The 26,323-nt window shown below is 41.9% G+C and overlaps 3 protein-coding genes across 8 annotated transcripts; 1 reads left to right on the forward strand and 2 right to left on the reverse strand.

Annotated features, from left to right (window-relative positions):
• Positions 1-167: 167 nt before the first annotated feature.
• Positions 168-6,185, reverse strand: rae1 (ribonucleic acid export 1). 5 transcript variants are annotated; one of them, XM_004069074.3, is made up of 13 exons: positions 6,054-6,185; positions 4,999-5,116; positions 4,805-4,909; positions 3,365-3,457; positions 3,202-3,288; positions 3,045-3,131; positions 2,908-2,979; positions 2,721-2,828; positions 2,232-2,338; positions 2,074-2,149; positions 1,253-1,447; positions 1,083-1,168; positions 168-678 (listed from the first exon to the last, which is right to left on the reverse strand). In XM_004069074.3, coding segments are annotated over exons 2-13 (1,107 nt in total). In that variant the 5' UTR covers positions 5,089-5,116; positions 6,054-6,185; the 3' UTR covers positions 168-677. The 5 variants fall into 5 exon arrangements, with proteins under 5 accessions (XP_004069122.1, XP_011473654.1, XP_011473656.1 ...); XM_011475352.3 differs by lacking the exon at positions 168-678 and having other exon boundaries at positions 1,079-1,168; XM_011475354.2 differs by lacking the exon at positions 168-678 and having other exon boundaries at positions 1,079-1,168; positions 4,999-5,113; positions 6,142-6,179.
• A 3,011-nt stretch (positions 6,186-9,196) lies between these two features.
• On the forward strand, positions 9,197-20,181 carry LOC101160897 (bone morphogenetic protein 7). Its single transcript, XM_004069075.4, has 7 exons — positions 9,197-9,849; positions 13,672-13,861; positions 17,471-17,619; positions 19,122-19,322; positions 19,401-19,474; positions 19,553-19,663; positions 19,743-20,181. Exons 1-7 carry the CDS (start codon positions 9,447-9,449, stop codon positions 19,890-19,892), a joined length of 1,278 nt encoding a protein of 425 aa, XP_004069123.1. The 5' UTR covers positions 9,197-9,446; the 3' UTR covers positions 19,893-20,181.
• Positions 20,182-20,674: 493 nt separating this feature from the next.
• Positions 20,675-26,129, reverse strand: LOC105354130. Of its 2 annotated transcripts, XM_023955144.1 has the most exons (4): positions 24,761-26,129; positions 24,536-24,655; positions 22,179-23,343; positions 20,675-21,876 (listed from the first exon to the last, which is right to left on the reverse strand). In XM_023955144.1, the coding sequence occupies exons 3-4, from the start codon at positions 23,211-23,213 to the stop codon at positions 21,583-21,585; spliced, it is 1,329 nt and encodes a 442-aa protein (XP_023810912.1). In that variant the 5' UTR covers positions 23,214-23,343; positions 24,536-24,655; positions 24,761-26,129; the 3' UTR covers positions 20,675-21,582. The 2 variants fall into 2 exon arrangements, with proteins under 2 accessions (XP_023810912.1, XP_011473659.1); XM_011475357.3 differs by having other exon boundaries at positions 24,536-26,129.
• Between the last annotated feature and the right edge of the window lie 194 nt (positions 26,130-26,323).

Genomic DNA, 26,323 nt, shown 5'->3' on the forward strand with positions numbered 1-26,323 from the left:
CATCATTTCACCTGAGTTTTCTCCTTAATGGATCCCGATGCTTTCTTTGATCCCACTTGCTTAGCTGAAATCTTTGGATTCTGGTCATGTTTAAACACTGCTGGCTCACACGCTCCACCTGCTGGTCAACTTGATTTCACAGGAAAGTAAGGAGGAATCACTGCAGAGATGTTCCAAGACTAAATTTATGTTTTAAATGTCAGGAGAGCTACATGGAGAAATTTGTTGCATGCAGAATACAGTTCTGTAACCCCCAAACAGACAACTTTACAGCAAACAATCCATTTCCTCCTTTGGGTGAAAGAAGAAGGTGAAGTGCTCAGACCTGTTTCCTACCTAGTTCTTTGATGAAGCTTGTTATTAAGTAACAGGAAATCACAGAAACACCAAAAAAAGGCTTTGAAAAGTTGTAAAAAAAATAAGGAAACAGAAAGATGCATGTCAAATTAATTTCTCCTTTTCTATGGTGGCCTCCGAGGCTAACTTGTCATGCAGCAGTCATCAACGCCAGGCTGGAAAGGCCCATTTGATTGGTCCATGTACAGTACACAGCGGCACACCGTTGGTCCAGGGGGGGTTTGCCGGAAAGGTAGGAGTCTGTCTCGAGCGCATACACACACACTAAAGCAGCAGGTCGTCCACATTTCCCCACAAGAGACGCGACATGGCACGGGGAATCTAGAGACAGGAGGGAGCAGTCAGTAACACAGCTTCAGTGGTTATTTTTTGGTTTATTTATGTAAAGACCTCCCTTTTGCACAAAACAAGAGAAAGCAGTCTTTGGCAGGAAGACAGCTGCTCTAACAAATGCTTATGTGTAACCGCCTATTGGCAGTTGTTTAAAATTCAATAAAGTTATCTTTAAATTACTTTCCAGCCTGAATCTGCAAAGCCACATTTTAAAAGTTGCAGAGACAACGTGACCACAGAGAAGTTTACAGTGAATCATATCAATATGCTCACTGCCCACACTCTTACATTCCCCTGAAAGCCCCCCCCCCATGAGTCACTGAGGAAATGTGGCAGCCCAATCCGGTGACCACGGTCTCCACGGTAACAGAGGGTGGCTGCCCTTCTCTCACCATTTCTTGTTCCGAGGCTTCAGCTCCTCAGCGGCGTTCCTCAGAAAGATGTAGTTTTTCTTCTGGGGGTTGTAGTACTCGTGGCCCTGAGGGGGACACAGCGCTCACAATGATGAGGCAAAAAAAAAAAACAGGAGCCGAAAACCAAGCCGTCATTTCAGACCTCGTACCTTTGACCAGTCGTAGCTGGAAGCGTACGCAAAGATGTTGCCGTTGTTGTTGAAGCAGCACGCCGTGATGGGCTGGTCAAGCTGCTCGGAGGTCTTCAGCTTGGTCCGGGCGTCTTTGTCCCAGAAGCTGAAGCGTCCATCTGAGCCCACAGTGGCCAGAGTGCCGTGGACAGGATGGAAGGCAATGGCGTTCACCTGACAGAGGGCGAGCAGTTTGTTTGGAAATAGGATTGGAAAAACTGACTAAACCTAGAAAAAAGTTGTTTTGAGGCCTCATTGTGGTTTTGCTCTTACACAAAACCTTAAAACTGACTGAACTGATTTTGGTTATGAACTAAAAACCCTCTCTGGTGAAAATTGTGTTTTTAACAGGTTTTTGTGGTATTATTCTCATGGTGGAGGAAGAAAATTGAGCTAAAGATTGCATTTTTGGTTATTTCTTAAATCAAATTGTGAATCAGGAGCAGATGAACAAAATGTGTGGTTGGGGGTGTAAGCTAGCAGGAGAGCGTGTAACAGAGCGCCCTAAGCAACGGAAAGGAGAAGGGGAGGGGTTTGCTCCGTGTCAACAGTCCCGCCCACAACTCAGAGGTGAATTTCTGATCAACTTTTGCCGCTCTAAAGAAACTTTGTCCTAGAAAACGCCACAGGTTTTTTGATTTGGGAAAAAAAAAAAAAAAAAAAAAAAAACGAAAAAACAGCAAAATCATAACAAGAAGACCACAAATGACTTTAAAAAAAAGATTGGAGTGACCCCTGAAAGCGTTCACTCACTCATAGCTACAGTTGCTTTTGAGATTTCTCAGTGAAGACCAACTCACAGCATAGATATCCTGTGGAGTGGTTGTGTTGGTCCCGTTGGACCTGTGGCACTTGAAGGTAAAGTTATCTTTGGCTCTGAGAAGAACAAAGAAACAATAAGGTTCAAGAGGTTCCAGGAACAAAAACTGATCTTCAGAATAATAACAGACACTCTTACGGGTTTTGAGGATTAATATAGTGGATTGCTACTCTGCCTTCAATGCTTCCCAGTGCAAACCCGGTGGGCTTGTTCTGCTTGTCCTTAAATATGGCAACACAGCGGTGCTGTGAGGAAGAAGCAGGAAATACAATGTTGAAAATGAAGTACAGTGGTCCCTCAAAATATTGTAGTTCAGCTTCTTTTCAGTGCAACTTTGAAACTTTTTTTTTAGTGTTCAGTGTCCTGATTGGCTGTAGAAAACGGTCAATCAATCTCTGTCATGCCATGTCTGCAGTACAGAATGCGTTCAGCTCAATAAATTGACAAATGTTTGCTTGATGATTTTTTAAAATTCTATAATCAAACTTTGGAGATTTAACCTATCGCAGGTCATTTTAAGAATGTAACTCTCGCAATAAACAAGGAATCACTTTGTACATTCAAATCAAACTTTAACAGAGAGCAACACTTTCAGTTGAGAGGAGAATTATTCATTCGGAAACTCACCTGATGTTTGAGAGGCGAGTCTATTCTGCGGAACTCGGAGGGCTGGTTCTCCAGCTGGTACACAATAAGACCTCTCTCTGCCGTGGCCACCACCGCCATGGGGTACACCTGCACCGAGGAGCCAGCAGAGTCACAGGGGGCATTCAACTCTTACTTCAGACCTGACTCAGATGCACCTCATACTTACAACATCTGCACAGTAGCATCTTTCAGGCATCTGCAGGGACATCATAGGAGTGGGGGACCGAGTGTCCCAGAACTGCAGGCAGAAGCAGAATCAGGAGCTCGTCGTTCAACGTGGAACCTATGAATGAACTGCCGTACCTTTAATGTTTTATCCCAACTGCCTGTCATGATACAGCTGTAATTGGGTGCTTTTATCCAGTGGATTGCTTTAATTGGGCCGTCATGCTGTAAAGAGAATCAATGAAAGGTTTCAGTTTCATTCACAGACAACAGTTCTGAGTTAGTCCCATCCAACCTGGGCGATCTGCATTGCTTGATTGCTGTTAAGATCCCACATCTTGGCTGTTTTGTCACATGATGCAGTGAAGACTTTACTCCCGTCCTAAATGAGAAGTCTTGTAAGAAATTCGACTGCGCCCGTAGAGAGCATGTATAGAAGTCTGAACTGTGAGACCTACATCACTCCAGCAAGCATCCAGCACGGGCCCCGTGTGCATCTGCTGGGCTTTAGGGACAGTCTGCCCATTGTCCTGCACCTCCCAGCACCGCACCTGAAATCACACCATGCAGAGTTCAGAGGAGCCAGAGCACGAAGGTGCTCCAAAAATCCTGGGAAGCAGTGTTCAACATCATCATGGGCACAACGAAGGCAGAAAAGCTTTAGAGGATTTCTGTGGTCCAGATCTGTTAGGACAATGTTTTTATCCATGAAGACAAATACCATAAAAGAGATTAGAAGAGGTTAAATATGAACATTACTAATGCAAAGTGTTAGAAAAAAAGTTATTTTCTGGGTACCCAGCATTCGTCTTGTTCTCACACACTACTGTTGTTTCAAAAAAAGACACCAGTAGAGTTCTCATCAAAGCAGGATTTCATAAATGGCACAAACGCAGAAAAGATGATGGCAAAATAAAGGTTTTACTAAATAATGATAATGTGAAAACATTGTATTGATGATTTAGTTACACTGTGTGCCCTTCCTTCTTGTTTTTAGTTCATGCAGTAGGATGTAGACTTACTTTTTCCACAACAGGAAGTAGGAGCACCTACAACCAGCACCTACCAGTAAATGCTTTTATTCTGACATTCTTGGCTCTAGAACACTTCAGACACTTGATAGTTATGGTTGCTATTTTTTTAAAGTGTTAGTGTTATATAATTATCCATCTGATATTTTGATAGAGCTATGGTAATAAGGTGATGTACCCTTTAGTAATAAATAAAGTTTTATTTGATTCTATTCTCATAACATATTAGTAAAATAAATGAGACAGTTCTGGTAAAATTAAAATTAAAAGAATTCAATAAAATTTTGTTATTTGTTTTATACAACACTTTAACCTGCTTATCCAGCTATTGCTGAAAATATTTGTTGACAAAACATCAAACACAAGCCTTGATGAAACTATCAGCCCATTAAAAACAAATAAGAGTGAATAGTGGGCGTTGACACGTCAGCAGAAATCTACAAAACCTCCACAACCTGCTTATATACCAAATCCACATCAAAATGTTTACAGACTCACAGTAAATCCTGTTTACCAACAAATTACTAAGGACTATCCAATGCATTAGATCCTGTTTTCCCCTTCCAAAAACATCAACCTCTATTTTCTCCTAATTCTTCACTCACAAATTATTTATTTTGAAAGAAATAGTGACATCACTGTGGTAACACTTTGCATTGTGGAAAAGTTCATATCTTTTTATGCCAAGTCTGAAGTTAAGTTTTATTTCTGGTCTCATTTAAATGGTAAAACCCGTCATGTCATCATGTTAAAAACCACAAGTAAAAAAAGCCGTTTTATCTTCTCTGTCTGAAATCTGCCTCCTACTTGTAAACCTACACAAGACACAAGCTCCAAACTTTGACTGAAAATGTGCAAGGAACTCACATCGTTGGCCCAGGATCCTGCGATAAGAAAGTTTCCTGGCATGGTAGGGGGGCTGAAAGCCAGACAGCTGATGCTGTCATCTGGGGGTGAAGTCACTTCAACATCCTTTAAGGAAATGTCACGTACACAGGTAAATGCACGTCTCAATTCCTGTTATAAAGTCCTGTTCTAAAGCTTTCAATCCACCGTTTTACCTTCATAGGGTTATGGCTGTCTGTTGTCGTGGTTCCAAAGACACCGGTCCCCCCTGTTCCAAAACTAGAGGTTGTTCCGAATAAACTCATGGTGCATTAAGGCTACTCCTGCGGTCTGCTAATAGAAAAGACAGATACATCAGCAACTTACATAAACAAAATAAAATACAGCAAAAAAGTTACAAAAATCATTTAAACCAAAAACACAGGAGAAGACGCAGAATTGAAAAATGAAAGATTCTATAACTACTAAGACTACATGTAAGTGTCAATAATCTGAATGTGCAATAAGAGGTTTATTGCATCCAGTCAAAAATCCTCTGAAGACACTATGTCGGTAAAGCAAAAAAAAAAAAAAAACAATTATCATACAAATTCTTAAGGAAGTGCCATTTGTTGTAGGAATATCAATTGTGAGTCTTTTTATTTACAATACAGGTATTTTGTGTTCTACCGAGGAAAACAATTCCGTTCTGACGTTATAAGAAAAAAAACACATTATTCGTATGTCTCAAGTATTTCTATAAACTATTATTATAAAAGTAAGCTCATTTCTTTCTCCCTCCCTAATAATCTGCACGGCCAGGTTCATCCATGTGACAGATATGGCGAAAAGACCGAGTAAACGGTACATCTTAGTTTGTCCTATATACTGATAACGCAAAAAATAATGTTTCTATTATTCGTATTCTCTAAAAATTCACAAAAAATTGGTTCGCTGTTGAAAGACAAAATACTAGTAATAATCATCAAGGGGTGGTAAACACTGCTAGCTAACGAATATGCTAGCTACATTGCTACTGTATCATAATTTATCATGGCATACCCTCCATGGGATGTATATTTTTGCATTTAGCTATTCAGAAAAGAGGTACAATAAAAACCATTACCTTTGATATATTAAAAAATGAATGAACTGGTCTAATTAAGTTGCTAATGTTAACCACGAACGTCAGTAGTACCATAAGTACTAGTAGTACAATATAACACAATACTTTTCTGAAATTAAAGTAGTTTAGAAATGTACACAATTAAAAATAGGACGGAACATATACCTCGATGCGTTTACTTGTGTCTGGTTAGAAATAAAACAGTAAAAAAATTAGATATCACAGGAGAAAATTGAGGCGGGTAGAGCACAACCTGCGTGAGCCGCAATGTGATGACTTCCTTTTATTTTGTGGTCATTGTCGGTTGACTCCGCAGTTCAATTTGTCTTTATCGCCACCCAGTGGTCAGGAGGGAGAAGTAAAAAAATATTTCCCTCAAGAAAAGTTATTTGTTTCGTTTTTTTCCTGTACTTGTAATTTGTTTGGGCCGTCATTGTTTTTCATGTTAATATTTATGTTATGTAATTAAGTGTTTAGTACACTGTTGGCTGTTGTTGGTCAATTACAGCGTACTCAGGGCTACAACCTTCTATTCATTCTTAGTGTCTTTTTTCTTTCTTCAGGGCACATTTCCCTTGTTTGGGAAAATCTCCTAAGAACAATTGTTTTGTAGTGCCTTGGCTTAACAGAGTCTGATTGAACAACCTTATTTGTTTAGTCTGCATGGTCAGAAAGTTTACATGTTGACTTCCTTTCGCACCAAATATCAGCCTGAACTGAAGGTTAGAAACTAAGTTTGACCTTGAATTCAATTCCTGGATGTAGTGAGGATTTAAACATTGTTTTAATTGACAAAAAGTTATGTGAGAATGGAGAGCAGTTAGTTGCAATTTACAAATTATTGCATATCGGTTAACTTGAAATACATTGCAGAACCTGCATCACAATCTTTGAATCTATAAGGATTCTACCTAATTCAAATTAATGCCAGGGGGAACAAAAATTTGTGCTGCACAATGGATTTTTTTCTTTTCTTTGGTTCTTCTTGACTGCTGATGCACACACTTGGCAAGAGGAATGCCAGAAAAGGAGTAGAATGGACTTACCAACTGACTTTATCAAACCTTACTTCGTAAAAAAAGAAAAAGAAAAAAAAGAAAATTTGAATAAAGTTTCAGAAACATACAAATAGAGAAAAGTAACAACCAAGGATCAGTCAATCTATCCATTTTCTTAATTTCCACAGGGTCACATGGTTGCAGAGCCTGTCCCGGCTACTGTTGAGCAAATGCTGGGTACATTCTAGAAGGATTGCCGGTCTGTCGCAGGGGACACAATCAGTCCTACACACACTCACACCTAAGAACACCTCAAAGTAACCAATTAACCTAGGACGCATGTTTTTAGACTGTAGGAAGGCGGAGGTCCCGGAGAAAGCCCACGCGTGCACAGGGAGACATGCAAACTCCACACAGAAGGGTCCCGTCAGGATTTGCACCAGGGCCATCTTGGTGTGAGACGACAGCGCTAATCACTGCTCCATTGTGCAGCCCCACAGGGAAACGCTTAAATATAAAGTAATAAAGACACATACGTAAAGGACTAACTCTACCTCTTGTGCTTTAATGGAACCTTAAAAGACATTTAAAATGCAATTTTGTAATTTTCAACCTATGGAAGTTTTTTTGAGTAAAACAAAACAGTGTAACCATTTTAAATATTACTCCATCATCCCAAAGATTTTTATTTTACTTGTTTCAGAATATGTTTGTGATTTCACAATGTTTAGATTGTATTCTGAGTGACTGTCACTGAGGATGTCCCTGCACTTAAGAGGAAGCACGATTTACAGATGTTTGTTTCACTCCTCTCTTGAGTTTGCAGCCATGAGTCACGGCTGCATAAACATCTTCAAGTGTCCAATGTCTGCTGCCCACACAGAGTTGACTTCTATTCTAGTTTGATGCTCTTTCTGTTACTTGAGCATTTTCGTTCTTATTGAGAAAATTTTCACTTCTTTTACAATGTAAATTCCTCTAACTTCAAAATCTGTGAAAAACAATTTTGAAATGTTTAATTAAAGGAAAAAAGGCGAAATACATCATATTGATGAATATTCCTTTTAGGTAGATTTTTTGTTGTTGTTGTTATATTATCCAATTGAATATTCACAAGATTGGCTTTCAGTTTGTCTTTTTTAGATCATCTGTTGTCATTCTTTTGGTTTTTAGTTTAGTTTTGTAAGGTTTAACCTCTAAAGACCAAATCAAATCTATTTACAAGGCCCCAGTTATGCACAATTAACTACCATGGTAATATAAATGTGGTGTCCACGCTTGTGGACGCCAAATCTTTAGAGGTTGTGTCTTCAGAATTTGTCAGGAAGACATTTATTAAAATCGTAGTTTCTACCACAAACCTGGTTTCCATACATTTTGGGTCCAATTCCACTAAATTCTGTCAGAATTACTTTACCAAGCTTCACTCAACAGGAGTGTCTTTGCAGCAGTGGTGGCTCCTCTGCCACTGCTGTCCACACTGCACAACACCAAATAACCGTTTCCCATAGTCCTGTTTGAGCCATGCCAAGCTATGCTGCTGTCTCTTCCTGGTTCTGAGGGGGGGTTTGCAGAGGCTGTGCCTCTTCACGTCTCCTGTTCCTGATGTGGTTTCTCAAGACCACTCTTGTTCATGAGGTGAAAAATCAGAACCAATCAAAGTCAAATTTCTGTCTGAACATTTGTTTGGCCAAAAACGGCATATTCATAATTAAATACGCTTTTAAAATAGATCAAAACATGACTGGAGTGGGACTATAACTTAATAATTTAGGCTGATTGTGATCCATTCACGTAGCCATCATTTTGAGTTTTAAAATCTAGCAAATATATGGGTGTTTCACAAGATTGTCCCATTGGCTTTCATGCGCGGATGAAGTCACGTGTGTAAACGATACCTGAGTGTGGCACTCTTGTCACCTGCCCCCATCAACTCAGAGCCGCAGTCTTTTGTTGCAGCAGAGCTTTGTTGATGGGGGTGGGGGGATGGGGGTGCATGTCTGGTCGTGTACGTGATGGGCTGGATATATGACCCATGATTGTTTCGGCTCAAAAAGTTTTCAGGACTGAAACGGGGATTATGAGATTTACTTTTTTTCATGTATGAATGAGTTTTTAAATTCTGGATATTAATTGAGCAAAAAAAAGTTAAATTCTTAAGGAAATGTGACATAAATGAGGTTTGACAGACAGAAGGGATGGATCCATCACAGTGCGGCGTCTGTGGGCTTTTAAATGCAACTTAAACAAAGTAATCAGATCTAAAGTTAAGGAGCCCTTTCTTGCCCCATCACTTGGTTCTTTCAGCTGTTTGGAAGCTGCCCCTCCCCTGACAGCGCCTCAGTAAAACTTTTCAGCTGCGAGAAGCGCGCGGCGGAATCTCTCCAAAAGACAGCGCGCACGAGACAATAATGAATGAATGACATCCTGGATCCACATGGCCACATTTGTTTCAATATATTCATTTTAAGAACTATTTAGGGGTTTATTTAGAAAAGGAAAGGCCCGTTTAGTGTCAACCTTCTCCGGCTAAACTTTCTGCGTAAAAAGTGAGGTCAGAATGTTGGCGCACTCTGTGGCGACGTTTGCGGTTCTCCTGTCGTGGGTTCAATGCGTGCTGACCACGCGGGTCACCTTCTTGAACTCCTCCGTGGACGTGGACGTGGACGCGCGCTCCGGCTTCCTGCATAGGCGACTGCGCAGCCAGGAGCGCAGAGAGATGCAGCGGGAGATTCTCTCCATCCTGGGTCTGCCGCACCGGCCGCGGCCGCACGCGCGCATCAAGCACAACGCTGCGCCCATCTTCATGCTGGATCTGTACAACACCATCTCCACGGCCCCGGAGCTGCACGGATATTCCTACTACGAAACAGCACTGCCCACCCAAGTCCAGCCGGCGGTCACTTCACGGGACAGCCGCTTCCTGAATGACGCAGACACGGTGATGAGCTTCGTTAACCTCAGTGAGTTCCAGCTTGACCCTCGACGAAAAATTTACACTAACTAAACCTTTGAGATTTTCCCACAAGCAGCAAATTAATCCATATGACACTAAATAATTCATATTTATATATTATTTCCTTTATCCCTTCACTTCTCATCCAAAACAAGACAGAAAAATGGTCCTTTGAGAAAATTGTTTACTGTTTACTTCATTTAAGGTGATTTTAGATAAACCGCAGCATATTTGTCTTAAGGATATATAGCCTATCCATATATATATATACCTAAACAGTATATATCTGCTTTATGAGCAAGACTAAGCTCCATGGTCTGTTCTATGAACTGAAAAATTCCTCTTTCAACAAGGCTGAACACAAATAAATAAATAAAATTAAGAAAATACACAGATTAATAAAAAACATATAAAAAAACCTAACTGAATCATCCACAGAATGACTTGCAAGCAAATATCTGCTTAAAGATAAACCTTCATGGTTCCACAAAGACAATCTGATCTTTTTCATTAGAAAAAAGAGCAGAAGAATCTCTCTTGTTTGTTTAATATTTAAATTGTTTTATCTAAAAAAAAAAAAAAACTCCTCTGACTTGCTTTGTCTTTTGTAATGACTTCATTTTTTGAATATGTTTTTTTATTTTTGTGAAAATAGTTTAACAGATTAAAAAAACATATAAACATAACTTGATATAGACATTCACAATGTAAGTATGTATGAATCAGCATTTATTGACGGGTGATCTGCTTGAGGTGCAGCATCCATCCATCCATCCATCCATCCATTCATCCATCCATCCATCCATCCATCCATTCATCCATCCATCCATCCATCCATCCATCCATCCATCCATCCATCCATCCATCCATCCATCCATCCATCTTCTTAACGCGCCATTTCCTTTTGGGGTCACGGGGTCGCGACTACTGCTGGGTGAAGGTTGGGTACAACTTGGACAGGTTGCCAGTGTGTCTCAGGGTACACAATCACTGCTAAACGCACACGCACGCACGCACGCATGTACGCACGCATGCACGCACGCATGCACACACACACAGCTAGGGACAATTTAAAGTAATCATTGAACCTAAGAAGCATGTTTTTGGATTGTGGGAGAAAGTTGGAGTGCCTGGAGAAAACCCACACATGCATGGGGAGAACATACAACTCCACACAAAAAGGTCCCAGCCGGGATTCAATTCAGTGCATAACCACTGGAGGTGAGCGTGCTAACCACTGCACCACCCATCCATAAATGCATGCTGCCTTAATATTTATGCATTATTTTTTAACAGCTCATACAGTAAATGAGTAAATATTTGGCGTCCTGATTATTTTACCTCTACTTTTTCGATCAAATAACTTTTTTAAGCACTCCTCTTTTCAGAGGCGGATGTGTCTTGCAGGTTTTTGGTCACTTTCTCCATTTCAAATCAGGCATTACACATTCCAAGCCAAATTGTAAATGTTATGACAACATGCATGTATCCGATTTCCCCAGAAACCCCTTAAAGCTCTGGAGGGAACGGCTTTAAAATAGCTTTTGTTTCGCATGACTGGGAACTGAACAGGCCCTTCAAAACCCCCCCGGGGTGCCAGAGACTGTAGATGAAGGCTCAGACTGAATCTTAACATGTTATTACTGTGGTAATCTGTTAGTGCAGGCGCTCATGCATATAGTCCTGCACCTATTTATGCATGCGTTTTTGTTTGGGAGATGATGAGCGTTGAGGGTAACTGGAGTTTTATTGCGTTTGTAGAAACATAGCCGTTGCCACTTTGTTGCTCTTGGACTTTTATGAAAGCTCTGGTGTCAGTGTGGAGAAACAGCAGGCGGCGTGTTCAACATGTGACTATATCCAAAACCAACTGCTGCCTGGGTGCATGGTCTGATGAGCAGAAATGAAAGTTTTATCTTCCAGCTTTAGTTTTGCCAGGGCCTGAAAAGCAGAGATTTAAGGTTTTCTTTCGTTCCTCCCATTAACATTTACTTAATAAAAAACATTTGGGTCTATAGGACCATCTCAGAGTAAATGTTTCATGTCCTCATGGTCTTTATTGAATGAGAATGGGAAACTTTGGAAAACCAGCCGCAGATTTATGTGGTTTTATGTTGAAGAATATCATTTTTTGAAGAAAAGGCAATTGCACGCACAATACTTGTTTTTCAAAGAGGCCTGCTGGGCTGCAGATTGTTTCCCACATTTTGCTGGAGGGACTCTTGCTTGGTGGTCGTTTGGCAGAGCCAGAGGCACGGTATTTACCTTCAGCAGATTCAATGTAAAGGACAGCTGCGGCGGCTCCTTTCAGGTTTAAAGAATTTCCGGCGTCATATTGTGAGGTCCGCGCTAACATAAAGACGCACAACACCAGGAAATGCAGCCTTAGACTCTCCTCATTTGTGCTGTTCCTCATTCCCTGCAGCTATCTCTGTCAGCAGATGTTTTAATGTGTGTTATCATTTTATATTTTGCCCTGACTGCAACACCTGCAGAGTTTAAAAATGCTCTGATGATAGAGGGACCAAGAAGAAAGGAATTGTTGTGGTTTAAAAAAAAAAAAGTTGTTTTTTTAAATCTTGTCTATTTATTTCATCTTTTTCATTTTGAGGTGCTTTTGTGAGATTTGGAACCACATATGTCTTGTTCTCACAATGCTAGTTCCAAGGTAATCACTACATCTAATTTGATCATAGTTTTGGTGATAATTTCTAACCGCCTCATTTTGGGATGCGAGGAAAAACAAACATTTACTTTTAAAATGGCTGTGGTTTAATAATAGCTGTGTGGCCCGGCAGTGTCAGGAGTCATCTGTAGTGTTGAAATGTCTCCCAGAGGCAAGTTTGCATATCTGAGGTCTGATCTGTGCAGCTAATGGTCCCTAACGTAAACACGCCAAGTCCTTACAAGCAATTACTGCTTTCATAAAATCGACCCTCGTTCCCTTCCAGCATTTAATTGCGGTCAAACAAATTACTTGCAGGGTTCAGAATGCAGCGCTCTTGCTGTTGGTGGCATGTTTTTATGTTGGTAAGAGTGTTTTCAGAGGTGTGTGAGTCACTGTGTATCCGACCTAAAAACATTCTGCTCCAGCAGGCGAAGCTGTGTGAGGGTGGATTTTTTTTAATGATGATCATCTGCACACCATCAGAGCTGCATGAGCAGGACACTGGACATCCTTAGGAAGCTTTGGGGTCTTTCTGACCTCCATTTTTTTTTTTTTTAACATTTCTTCCGGAAACTCCATGTCAGAGGGCTGCAGCTGCTCACGAGCAGCGGAAACCTCTTCAGTACCACGACCACTTTAATCTTTACAATTAAAAGGAAGCTGCTGCATGGTGGCGCGTTGCAGGAAACATCACAGAGGTGTGGTGGTGAAAGACTCCTGGAAGAAAGGGCACGCATGAATTTCCCAGCTCCTCCATGCTCCATACGTTCTTGCAGAAGCACACGGGCTGCTGCGGTTTTCCGGACTCTGCCTTGACAGGCCTTTTTTTTGTGGTCGGCACATGTGTGCAATTTGAGCAGAGAGCCGAAGTGAGCCATTAAAGTGTGTGTGCTTTATGTTTTCCTCTGTTTGCCACATTGGCATGGATGGGACATAAAAAGTAAATTATGTTTAGATTAAACAGTTTGTTCATTAAAAGTGAGCTACTTCTAAGGGATTCAATCGGATTCTACTAACTGATTTCCATCTCTGTGCTATTTTTTTTTAAAAGTTTTACTCTTGCATGCCAGCTGAATAAAATAAGCCTCTTATTTAGTCTGCCATTTTTCTTCTTTTAGATCTGATCAACAACATCAATCAAACCTTTCCTTTCTTTTACAGATGATGAAGATGAAGAAGTTTTGTCCCATTCCCGGGCATGGCAGTTTCGTTTCGACATCTCCAGTATTCCAGAGGGGGAGGTCATCACAGCCGCAGAGCTTAGGATTTATAAAGATTTCGTTGAGGGGCACAGCGACAAGGAAACATTCATAGTCAGTGTCTTCCACGTTCTAGAGGAGCCTCTCAACAGGTACCCTTATCTTCTCGTGGGAGTTTCATGAGCACTTGTTTTCCTTATCAGTGGGGTCCCTTTAGTTCTGGTTTTCGGACTACCAGAGAAAATAAATGTGTCCAGTGACCTTTTTTTTTAAATCCACCAAAAACTACAATTCCCAGAGCACCAAACATGTGCTCTTGAGGTGTTTTGTGCAGCAGAAGACGTTGTGCGACTTCTCTTTCCCACTGTTTAAACCCTAAACACCCAATCTGCTCTCACAAAATCACATTTAAAAAGTTTAAAGACCCACTGTCATGAAAATGGTAATGGTAAATGGTAAATGGCGTATACTTATATAGCGCCTTTCTTCCTACAAGGACAAAGCGCTTTACAGTCACAGACCCATTCACCCAGTCACACACACATTCACTCACACATTCACACACAAAATGGGATTTTCAACATAATTTCGTGTCATTTTTCTAATGATGGAGGACAGATAGAAAGAAAATTAATCATAAAATTGCATTTCTGAGTATTTCTTTGTTCAATTTGTTGTGAATCAAGAGCAGAAAAAAAAATGCAGTTTGAAAAGGTTTACCAATATTTGTGACATAGAAAACACTCTGGACAGGCCACAGGCTCCGCTCTCAGCAACGGGGAGGGGAAAGGGGGCGGTGTGCTTATCCCGATAACCCTGCCCAGAATTCAAAGGTAAATTTTCTAATGAACTGCTGCACCTCTAGAGAAAATGTCGTAGAACCGACACAGGTTTTGGCTAAAAACGGCCTAATCATCAGTTAAAGACCACTCGGAACAGTTAAAAGATAATTGGGGTGGGTCTTTACGTGTGTCTAAATATTAAAATAAAAGTTTGAAGAAAAATGTTAATTATGGCAAGTTTTTTCTCTGTGTTTATCAGATTATATAAAAATCAGTGGGTGCGATCCATCCTGTTTGGTTTTTTTTATACTGATGTTATCCTTCCCACCTAATGATTGTGAGAATTTCACATTTGCTGTGATTAAAAACAAACAGATAAGTAAAAGCCCATGTAACTGAGTAACAATGTTTTTTTTACTGATAAACATACTCGAGTAAAAGTAAAATTTAGTGCAGTAAACTCCTTTTAGGGGTACCATTAAAATTAACCTTATAATTTTGATTCAATCCCAACTTTGGCAATCACGTTTTTTTTTTTTTTTTAATGGCCTCTTATTAGTCTTGGTGCATTAATTTATGCCACAAGAGATCTATAAGGCCATGTTCTTGTTGCATCTTTTTGGCCTAAGACTTCCATTACATGTTTACAAAACAGAAGCTTTTAGGTGACTTGCTCAAAGGCACACTGGCTGCAAAGCCTGAAAGTTAAACCACTTTGCAGATGCTGGCTTAACTCGTAGAGTAACAGCCGCTGCAGTAGAACTACAAGCCAACATCTTCCCTGCAGAAATGACGTTTTCTGTCCTGTGCCTGCCAGTGCCCGGTCCACGGGCCTCCAGCATGTTTGGGTGCTGGAGAAACCTCGAAGAGATCCCTGACGGCTTTTCCTAGCATTCAAATGACTGATTGCTTTAGTGGTGCGTGATGCGACAGCTTAAGCACTATCCTCAAGTAATCGGACAGACGCTGGTGTTGTCCGCATGTACCCAGAACTTGTCTCCAGAGAAGCTCTACCTACAGTCAGAACAGAATGGACCTCAAAAGACTGGCAGCTTCAGCTTTTACCACACAACACAAAGCACCAAGAATGGCTTTTTTATTACATGTCACGCCATGTTTTCTCTGCTTGCTCCTGTTTAGTGTCTACTCTGTTGTCTTGAAATAACAGGCTAACTTCACGTGTCACACATAATGGCAGGGTGGGTGGTAATTGCAGCTTTATTGCTACTTTGTTTTATGTGACACCTCTTAGTGCCCCTAAAAATTATTCACATTATTATATTTAAAACTGATGCTGAAACCATTTGCTGATGTTTATTATACTATATATATTTCCAAACATTTTTAATAGTTATAGTTTTTTAGGGTAGCACACTCAATAATTATTTTTTTTAAATTGCTCAGTTATTAAAGTAAAATCTAGTCGACTACTTTTTTGACAACTTGAATATTTCTTTGTCTGTTTTAAATTTTAGTTAGTAAAGAGAAAAAGCAAAAAAAATTAATAAATCTGAGTTTGACACGAAAGAAACTGGTTTAACAAAGCAGCGGTCTTGAGGAGGCTGTTCTCCTTTTATGCCTCTGCCTCTCAAATGTGAATCACTTCAAGAAAAAGACGTTAAAGGAAAGAAGAAACTGAAATAAGACAGCATCACTGGTGATGAGGGCGGAGAATATCGGGTACTCTTCTGGGTGGTTTTGTAAATGTTTCCTGTTTTAAAGGTTTGTAACTTCAATATTATTCTCTTCAAACACCAACTTTTTCTTCCCAATACAAAAAAACAAACAAATTTTAAAATGCAGATTTTTAAAACGGGACTAAACCCCTTTACCCCATAGAATGTAGAACGTAGCATTAAATGCAGGACTCCACTTAATTTAGCATCCCCTTAAATGGAAAAATCACTAAATAATATATTTTTAGATGATTGGATTTAATTCAGGCATGACGGGGTTAAGCTACAGTAGCTGACCTGATGTATTCTGGGTAAAGATAAAAAAGCTTGGCGTATCTTTTTTGACAAATTGCATCCTGTAACTATGAAGATGCAGCTGTGAAATTAACAGAAACCTCTGATCTATTCCTCAACAAGCTCAATGTGAAGGAATAAGTGGATCAGAGGGAGAAAGTACAAAAAACAATGAACACCCATTATTTTGTAAAAGCTTCATTCTGTGAGAGCCACAGCTTCAGGTTTTATAAGATAAGTGGCTCAAATGTTGGTTTTTCATCTTGAAAGGGGGGCATATTTCATTAGGCTTGCATGCGCAGATGTTTAAAATCCACAGCAGTGAGTGTAAATGAGCTTCACACAGACGAGCAGGCAACAGGACAAAAGGCAGACGTCTCTGACGTCTGTAAACAGAGCAATTGTGTGTAAAATGTGCCCTGCAGACGACACTGCAGGAATGCAGGGAGATGCTCTCATAATCCTTGAAGCATAATGAGCTTCAGATAATTAACACTTAAAGGGGAAACAGCTGGAAGTACTAATTGATGGAGCCAACTTTTCCCAACATGCAGGCTAATTTGTCCTTTGTGTTCTGCAAGAGTGAGTGAGTTATGATGGAAGATAACAGAGAGATGGGAAGAGTTCGGGGTTTGATCCCACATTCATGCTCTCTTAAATCACGGGGGCTGCTTTTTAAAAATGTTATTTAACCTTTTTGAGCACAGAAATGCATTCAAGAGCTGGATGTGAGCTTTTCAGACTCAGATCAGCTGAACTGGTGTGTGTTGCCTGAAAAAGATCCTGACCTCACACTTCTCTCTCATTTGTCTCATATACGTTTGACTGTAAAATATTTTGCTAACCACCCCACATTCCTTTGCATTCAGATGTTTCAGAGGTGGACAGTTTGTACAGATAACAGTAAAGGTACCTTGAGTTAGTGCAGTTGTGTGGAGGCCAGAATCAGAATGTAGAGAGTGCTTCACCTTCCCTTTTGCATTCAAAGTGGCCGCTGTTCTCCTCACAGGGAAAAGAAGCTGCTGCTGTTGGATCAGCGAGACGCTTGGGCTTCAGAGGAGGGCTGGCTGGTCTTCGACCTGACGTCCACCAGCTCCGCTTGGCTGGTCCGCTCTGAACAGAATCTGCAGCTTCGTTTGGCGCTGGAGGACAGTCGTGGTCAGTAAAAACCTATACATTAAGCTGATGGTTGCTCCCCAAAAATAGAATCAACTTAAAGACCCAGTCCAAAAAAAATTGTGTTTTTGGTGTCTTTAATGCGTTAATGAATTTTTCGGATGATGGATAACATAAATAAAATAATTTATTATTAAAACTGCATTTCTAAGTATTTCTTCATTTCAAATTAGGAGGAGTCGGGAGCAGGTGAAAAAAATCTGTTTGAAGAAGCTCTCTTTTGTGATTTAGCAAGTCAAATAGGCCGGAAGTGTCCCTTTTCCGCTTCAGTCTACTGCATCTTCTTGCAGACAAATCGATCCATGTACGTCTTTTTTATGTCTTTGTTTCCCTCGTCTGAGCTGGAATCCGGGTGAAAACTGTAAGGCTGGATTGATCCAATATTGATTGCCATTTTTGTTGCACCGGTAATGTTATCTTGGCGCTCTGAGGGACTGCAGCTAGCAGGAGAAAGTGTAAACAAAACTCTCCTCGAAGACAACACAAGTTTTTGGATTTTGATTAAAAACGACAAAAGTATAACTAAAAGGCCACTGAGAACGCTTTTAAAATCAAATCAAAAGATGAGTGGAGTGGGACGGTAACATGTTCTTGTGGCAATTTCACCTGGCTGCAGACATCAACGTCCAGAGCTGGAAGTCCTCAACCAGAACCCAAAGTACCCCCATATTGCTCAATAAAACCTTTAATTTGACTGACGACCCTAACAGTTACTGTTTGCCTTTTTAAATAAAAAAAAAAAAAGGTTTTGTCTACAACACTGCACTTCCTGTTGATGACGTCAACAGGAAGTGCAGTGTTGATGCTACCTTGTCTACAGCCAGGTTCCTTTCCATTTTCTGGTAATGGAAGACATACGGATAGTATATGAAGAAAACTAATCTCAAAATTGGATTCTGAGTATTTATTTTTAATTTAAATCCTTGCGAATCAGGGGCAGAGGAAAAAAAGCGGCTTTTAAAAACAACTTGTGACATGGAAAATACATTGGGTGGACCACATGCTCCCTTCTCCGAGCTTTCAGCAATGCGCCCACAACTCAGAGGGGAATTTGTAATGAACTACTCCAACTCTGCAGACACAATGGCTTATTTGGCTTTTTGTCTAAAAAAGTAATATTTATAATTTAACGACCACTAGGAATGCTGTTAAAATTGACCAAAAGATGATCAGAGTGGGTCTTCAAGTAGACCAGAGGTGGGCACTGAGGGCCGCATTCCTGCATGTTTTCCAGCATACCCTGCTCTGGCATGTTCTAATTGGCTGGACACACCTGAACCAGGTAATCAGCCATGAGTAGGGCAACATTATTGGCTGGACACACCTGAACCAGGTAATCAGCCATGAGTGGGGCAAGACTATCTGGAAATCATGCAGACACACCGGCCCTCGAGGCCTGGAATTGCCCACCCCTGAAGTAGACACTGCCTCTCAGCAGGATGCTGTATTTTCATCTTGCTCTGATGTAATGTCTCCCTCTACAGGCCAGGAGAGGAACCCCCATCTTGCTGGGCTTGTGACAAGCAGTGGACCTAAAGATAAGCAGCCCTTTGTGGTAGTCTTTTTCAAAGCTAGCGAGGTTCGATACCGCAGCGCGCGCTCAGCTCACAAAGGGCGCCAGGGGAACCGCTCCAAACCTCAAAGGACCTCCCAAGATGCAATGAAGGCAGCAGAAGCTGCAGCAGGTGCCCCAAGCTTCTGGTCTCTCCTCCGTCTAAGCTCTTTCAGCAGCTCACTTGCTTGTTTTTATGTTTATTTTTCAGACAGCCTGGGATTCTCTAAAGAGGGCTGTAAGAAGCATGAGCTTTATGTCAGTTTCAGAGACCTGGGATGGCAGGTGTGTGACAGAAATCTCCCAGCATTTAAACCCATTCATTTAAGTTTGCACAACTGATTGACTCATGCCTCTGAGCAGGACTGGATCATTGCACCAGAGGGCTATGCGGCGTACTACTGCGAGGGAGAATGCGCTTTCCCTCTCAACTCGTACATGAACGCCACCAATCACGCAATAGTGCAAACTCTGGTAAACCCCAAACAGTCCCTGATCAAAGGCGCTTTTACTGCAGCCTCCACAGTCTTTGAAGCTTCCTATGTGCTTTCAGGTGCATTTCATCAACCCAGAGACAGTGCCCAAGCCCTGCTGCGCTCCCACGCAGCTCCACGGCATTTCAGTGCTTTACTTTGACGACAGCTCCAACGTCATCCTCAAGAAGTACAGAAACATGGTGGTCAGAGCCTGTGGATGTCACTGAGTGTCTGTGGGATCTGCCAGCGAGGAGAAATCAGAACTACAGAGGAATGGAACTTAATGAAGAAAAACTGGGATTATCTGAACTGTAAACTCCTGATGAGGGCTGCATTTCAACTTGACCACTTTTAAAATATCTGTGTTTCATCTCATGGAGGTGGACTTTAGATGGTAAACTGTGACGTTTGGGGGAGCAGCAGGTGGTCTTTGGGAAGCTGTTATATTTATTGCGTCATGTTAAAGTAGCTGCCCACCAAAGTAGCATTAATAAATGTCTGGTTTCATAATCTCTAGCAAAGCGTTCAGCTTCAATTCAAAATTTCTGCATGACTTATCCAAATCTCTATCTTGCTTAATGGTACATTTGTACCGAACACATTTACTGTCAAACTGCATTTCCCTGGCGCTCTCGCCTGGTCCTGGTTCAAATCACCCTGGTTTCCTCCCACAGTCCAAAAACATGCTCCATAGGCTAATTGGTGTCTCTAAATTGCCTCTGGGTATGAATCTGTGTGAGAGTGTGTCCCTGTGACAGACCCGAGTTCAGGATGTGCCCCGCCTTCGCCTATCATTAGCTGGGTTGGCTCCACCAGCCCCGTGACCTCAAAAGGGATTCGGCAGGTTCTGAAGATGGATAGATGATAGGTGTAAAACAAATTGGAATTAAATTCCAAGACCACTGCTTTCATGGTTTCTCTATAGAACTGTCCAGCCAAGAGATAAAAAAAGAGGAGCAACTAAAACTGGAGGAAAATTAACACGACTGAAACCAAGACCAAGGAGAAGGAAAGTTTGCTGCTCCTTTAAGGATCATGTACATCAAATAATGTATGTGCTGCACTTGTTTCAGTCATTTAGAATTCCTTTTTCATTGCATCCTTGCTGTCCTCTTTCAGTGCGGTGTTCTTGGCGACATCATAATCGACGGCACATTAAGAGCGATCAATGCTTGTGATCTGTTATTGGGAGGATCTCTACTCTGTCTTACATCGAAACATGCATTTTCTTAGTAAAAAAACAAACAAAACAAAACATATTATTTGCATATAATAATGAGGAAAAATCCAGGCATTCACTTAGAAGCTTTGTGATTGCCACATTAAATCACAGCTCACAATATGAAATAATCACACATAAATAGAGGTAGAAGCACACAAATACAGCTTACCATACAATCAATTCCTTCAACAACTTCTAACATCTACGTGGAACTTTTGCCCTTAAGGCAGAAAAGAGATAAAGTTAAAAAGCAGTGGCGAAACCTGAGGCGGTGCTTTCAAGTGCTTTTAAAGGAATGTCGATGGATAGATTTAGAACTCCAAGAAATGATGAGCTCTGTTTTAAACAGGTTTTTGCACAAATGCCAATAAAAACTGCACTGCGTGGTGGTTTTTTTATGGGTTGGGTGTGCGTTTTCTCACTGCTTTGTTTCTCATGGCCTGTGCTCTGATCTGTGTTTGATCATAGGAGTGAACCCCGCTATGCTTTTGCTAAAAAAATGACATCGGAAACGTAAGTTCACCTGCAGAGTTCACTTAAATGTCACCCACTGACACTTTTGTTGAAAGAAAAACAACAGGTCAAGCACAGAAACGTGTTCCAGGAGGTAGAAGGACAACACACGCTGGCCGAGACCCATGAGGCCCCCGACCATCACTCTCCTCACTTTGTGCATGACACCGGCTTTACTCCACTTAGGGGGCTGAATAGTGTCTCCTGCGTCTCGCCTCTGGTCTCATCATCGGCTCCTTTGAGAGCTGGGTAGTTTGTGCCCCCAGAGGTATACATTTTCTGCTCGTGGGTGAAGCTTTTGGCTCCACAGAGGCTGACAGAGCAGGTGAGACGGGCGTGAGAGCCAGGCACACATCCCCCACGCTGAGCTGGCGGCACTGTAGGCCACAGAGACGAGCAGTCCTCTGAGGGCTGCAGGATGACCAGCCCTGTCCACGGACGAAGAACGGGTACTCCACATACACATCCACCAACTCCTGGAGAACAGAAACGCAGGGTAGAGTGACAGACATTACAATATAAGGTTGTGTAAAAATGTAGAGAAGGAGGAGAGTAGTTTAATATTCTCTTTGCCTTCAGCCAAACCATTGTAAAGAGTAAGTATTCTAAAGAAGTAAAGGTGAGAAATCTAAACACTTAGCTGCTAAAAGTGTCAAGTGGTTGTTTCTAGATGAAGTCAACACAACATTTGGCCGATAACTTGGTGTTAAAGGAATAATAACTGCTATTTGTGTGAGGGCTGCTGTGAAAACAATACCACAGAGTGCTTTTTCCTCACCTGGGACTGCTGCTCGTGAAGCAGGATGAGGAGGCGGGAAACTGAGGAGGCGGAGGAGGCAGGAGGGGAGATGCTTTGCACAGTGCAGCAGCTCAGCCGCAGATCTGGACAGGCCAGAGAGCCGAGCAGGAAGTCCTCCGTTTGCAGGTGCTCCACCCTCCTGAGCCGACCGTCCCTGAGCTCGATCAGGGATCCTGCCATGAAGTGAGGGAGCAGCCAGGGGAAACGTCTCGTGGAGGAGGCGCAGGGCGAGGACTGCTTCGGAGGAGGGACATCAGCAGGCGGTGATTCTGTCATGGCGGTGTATGACCTGTTTACTTTGTGAAGGGAGAGGCTCCTCAAAGAGAGTTGGGGATGAGAAAGAGCTTTTGCAGATTTGTGCACTGAGTCCTGCTGCAAGGTTAAATCCTCATGAGGAGGTACGCTCCTGCTCAGCAGAGGAGGACTTCTTTTTTCTGCTTTGGGCAAAAAATCAAATTTTCTGTCTCCTTTTCTCACATACGGACCTTTGTGTTTGTCATAGCTGTGCTTCTCCAGATTAAAACTCAAATTTCCTGAAGACCTGAGCTTCTCCCAGCTTCCACCTGCTCTGTGGAAGCCATCACTGACCAGAGAGACAGAGCTGAATCTGCAGGAGTGGAGTGGATGGCTCGGCTGGAAAGACAGGTGTCCTTGGTGCTGGTTCTGCCGGGGAAAATCCCATCCAGGGGGCAAAGCGCTGAAGTCTCTCCACTCAGCTAAACCGTGATGCTCCCTGAAGGCTGAAGGGATGAGATGTTTGTGACTGGCAGGTGCATTCATCTGCATCCAGGGCTGGTGCAGCGCCGGGACCCGTCTTGGTACAGGCCGGAATGGGCCAGTGGGTTTCATCTTTACCTCTCCGTGGCTTCTGTGAGGGTATGGCACTTTGAAATTTGCAGCCTCGCACTGCTGCTGCTGCTGCTGGTGGAGCTTTGAACCCAGCCTTTGGTCTCTCTTTTTTAACGGGAGGCTGTCTTTGTCCAGGACCAGAGTCGGGTTCTTTGCAAAGCTCATTGCCTCAAGGCGGCTGTCACTCACACCAGCACTGCTTGACCTCCTGCTGAAGCGCAGATGGTGTTGACATCATGTGGTGGAGACGCCATTAGTCTCTTGGCAACTGTCGCACATGCAAGGTCACCATGATCTAAAAGGCAACAAAAAGATATATGTATATATAGATGCATTTTTTTACAAGATCGAGGAAATAATGTTCTCTTTGTAAGACATTATTCCACATCTCTGATTTTGACAGGACTTTTCCCTTTCCCTTTGTTAGTGCCACGTGGTCGGATCAACGCCTTGACATGTTAACAATAACTTCACCATCAGCTTCAAATTACAGCTTTCCAGCCAGCAATTGCTACACTGACAGTTTTTATGATAGACATCTACCAACTCCTTTTGTAAAAATAAAAAAAGTTACCATGGTAACAAAGTACTGTGCCGGGTGGTTGGTGAAGGAATGAATGCGTGAGAACAAGGCAAGGAGGCTAGTGGTGGGTGTAAAGTTTGAGGTCAGAGCTTAACTTTTATTTCAAGGTTAATAAAGTATTTTTGCAAAGTTTGTGCTTCAGGATTTTCCCATTTTGAAGAAAAAAAGCAACTAAGACAAGAATTTTGATTGAGTAAATGTCAAAATAATCTGTATCAATTATAATAATAATAATAATTATTATTATTATTGTTTTAAAAAGACTTAACTGATCTTGAATGCCTACAAAAACTCTGGTTGAAGGCTGCTGTTCATCCCCACTGAATGGATCTCTTTTACTCGCCCAGGAGATGCATGTGATAGGAGCTCCATCAGGCACGTATGTGGGATTGCACAACATCCTCACACAGACATTCCTCTGCAGCACCTTGCATTTTCACCAGCAGACAAGCTCCGATAAGTATTTGTCAGCTGGGATGTAAATGTATCCAAATGGAGCTGCGGTGGAGGATACACACTCACAGCGACCTGCACAGGTATGGACAGATGAAGACTCAAAACGGGCCTATGATGTAAGGCTTGTTGAGCATCCATCTCCATAAGAGGTGTTCGTGTTCACTACAGGACGCTTATCTAAGGGTGTGAACAAAGCAGCGTTGAGTGTTTTGTGCCATCATGAGGATCGGCCCGGCGGACAGGACGATTTGATTATCAGTGGTGACAGTGTTGGCAAATGATTCAATAAACTATGGCGTGATGCAGCCAAATGTAAATTCTGCTTCCCACAAATATTTAGCTTGATATGCATTCAAAACAAACATCTTAAATGCCCCTTTTTAAAGTAAAAACCAAAATTTAAGGCACAAGCTGTAATTTAATCTGAAAATCAACAGGTTTTACTCACTTGTTTCAGTTTTCTGGATCTCAATGCACATCCATCCTCATGCAGTAAGTCCACGAATGCTTGCAGAAGGAGGACAGACACCTCACACACACCTGTCTGGTTCGTGGCGTCCTTCGCAAGCTGCAGACGAGAAAGCAGAAAGTGCACAAGCACCCAGACAAGCTCACCAGACTCGCACTCCTCCTTCTCTCCTCTCTTGTGTTCTGCTCTCCTTCTCTCTCTTACCTCCTACTCGCTTTTACATTAAACACTCCCACTCTGCTCAGTCAGTCAGTCAGTCAGTCAGTCAGTCAGTCAGTCAGTCAGTCAGTCAGTCAGTCAGCCCTGTTAACCTTTGTCGGACAGATTTGCCTTTTCTGGCTTTCTCTTTCTGCTCCTCACATCTGAACTGCTGCTGAGTGGCGCTCTCAGCCTCTTCTCCATTTGTTGTCCTCTTCTTCAGTCCATGTTCCACTTAGGCTCTCCTTCACTCTGCAGCTCTCCCTGCTTCTGTGTATAATTAGAGATGGGACTGCTGTGCAACTCCTCAGCTGATGGTAGGCGTATGACTGCCGGATGGCTCTGGCGTTGCGCCCAGTGTAGTGAGGGCGGGAAGCTGTTGTTTTAGACTAGTGGGACTCACACACGCACCATCCAGCACAATCAAAGGCTTTGCAAAAAACATCATATACGCAACCCGATGGCAGCCTCGACCTGGATTCCTCCTGCTGCTTCTCACCTCCTGCTTTTCTCACATCAATGGCAAGATGTGAATTAAGAGGTTTCATGCTCAATGAGTGTGAAGCCAAACTGTACAACTGCTTTTGATGAGAGCATCCAACCAGCTGCAGAAAAAGCCAGCCTTTTTCTCTGGTGTCTTGTGTTGTAAGAGGAAGAGCAGTTGTGCTCCACGGCTGCCCCAGCAGCTTTGGTTCCTGTGATGGATTTTGCAAGGCCTCAGCAGGTGAACCCCCAGTCATGAGAAAGCCTACGCATGATTTGTTGTGTGGCGAAGAGGATTTCTCACTTTGACTCACTTCATGCTTCCTCTGCCCACTCTCTCTGTCTGTGTCTGTCTTATTTTCTCTGGGCTTTATCCTCCTGTAACACACACACCCACTTGACGTGCACACATGCTGGTTAAGGTTTACGGATTGTTAAAAGGTTGCACTGCGCAGTTAGCATATTTAGGCTAAACCACAAAAACCACTGACATTTACAAAGAGTTTGTTTTTATTGATAGAAATCGCCAGTCACTCCCACCACTTCCTAACTGCTACATTACAGCTCGAATTTGCTGTTTCACTTCACCGTTTGGTAAAGACCCCGCATGAGGTTCTTTGGCAGGGAAATTTTCCATGCTAATGCAGCTGGTATGTATATATTTTGCAAAAATCTGCAATTAAGAGCAAATTCCTTCATTTTTCATTATTGTTTGTAAACACACTTCTCAACCCTTGTTGTTCATGTTTGTGGTTGTATCTGGGGATTTTTTTAAACTGAAATTTGTATTCTTTTTAGTGACCCCTCAGCATTTTGAGAAAAAAAAAAGATCATGCAGTTTTGCCGTCTGACGCCCCCGGATATATTGATAAATATGTTATGAATACTGAATCTGCATTACATCTATTGTCCACTAGATGGTGCTTAGGATCTGATGCAGCTGAAAGGTAAAAGTACGGCTGCAGCAACACACCTGTGTGAAGATTATAAATTACTTATTATTTTATATTTTATTCATGGGAAATGTAAAATGAGAAAATTAATATAATTAATTTACTCATAATTATGGCTAAATATTACAGACAC

This window comes from Oryzias latipes, chromosome 5 (genome assembly GCF_002234675.1).
Source record: "Oryzias latipes chromosome 5, ASM223467v1".
Classification (NCBI taxonomy): Eukaryota; Metazoa; Chordata; class Actinopteri; order Beloniformes; family Adrianichthyidae; genus Oryzias; species Oryzias latipes.

What these genes read in the sequence shown, in the direction of transcription:
- rae1 (XM_011475352.3), bottom strand. Translation starts at nt 5,088, where the DNA reads ATGAGTTTATTCGGAACAACCTCTAGTTTTGGAACAGGGGGGACCGGT. An exon ending in ACTCGCCTCTCAAACATCAG is followed by an intron (nt 2,339 to 2,720) that starts GTGAGTTTCCGA and finishes TCTTCCTCACAG; the next exon opens with CACCGCTGTGTTGCCATATT. An exon ending in TATATTAATCCTCAAAACCC is followed by an intron (nt 2,150 to 2,231) that starts GTAAGAGTGTCT and finishes TGTTCTTCTCAG; the next exon opens with AGCCAAAGATAACTTTACCT.
- LOC101160897 (XM_004069075.4), top strand. Translation starts at nt 9,447, where the DNA reads ATGTTGGCGCACTCTGTGGCGACGTTTGCGGTTCTCCTGTCGTGGGTT. An exon ending in CTAGAGGAGCCTCTCAACAG is followed by an intron (nt 13,862 to 17,470) that starts GTACCCTTATCT and finishes TTCTCCTCACAG; the next exon opens with GGAAAAGAAGCTGCTGCTGT. An exon ending in GGCAGCAGAAGCTGCAGCAG is followed by an intron (nt 19,323 to 19,400) that starts GTGCCCCAAGCT and finishes TTTATTTTTCAG; the next exon opens with ACAGCCTGGGATTCTCTAAA.
- LOC105354130 (XM_023955144.1), bottom strand. Translation starts at nt 23,213, where the DNA reads ATGAGCTTTGCAAAGAACCCGACTCTGGTCCTGGACAAAGACAGCCTC. An exon ending in TTCACGAGCAGCAGTCCCAG is followed by an intron (nt 21,877 to 22,178) that starts GTGAGGAAAAAG and finishes TCTGTTCTCCAG; the next exon opens with GAGTTGGTGGATGTGTATGT.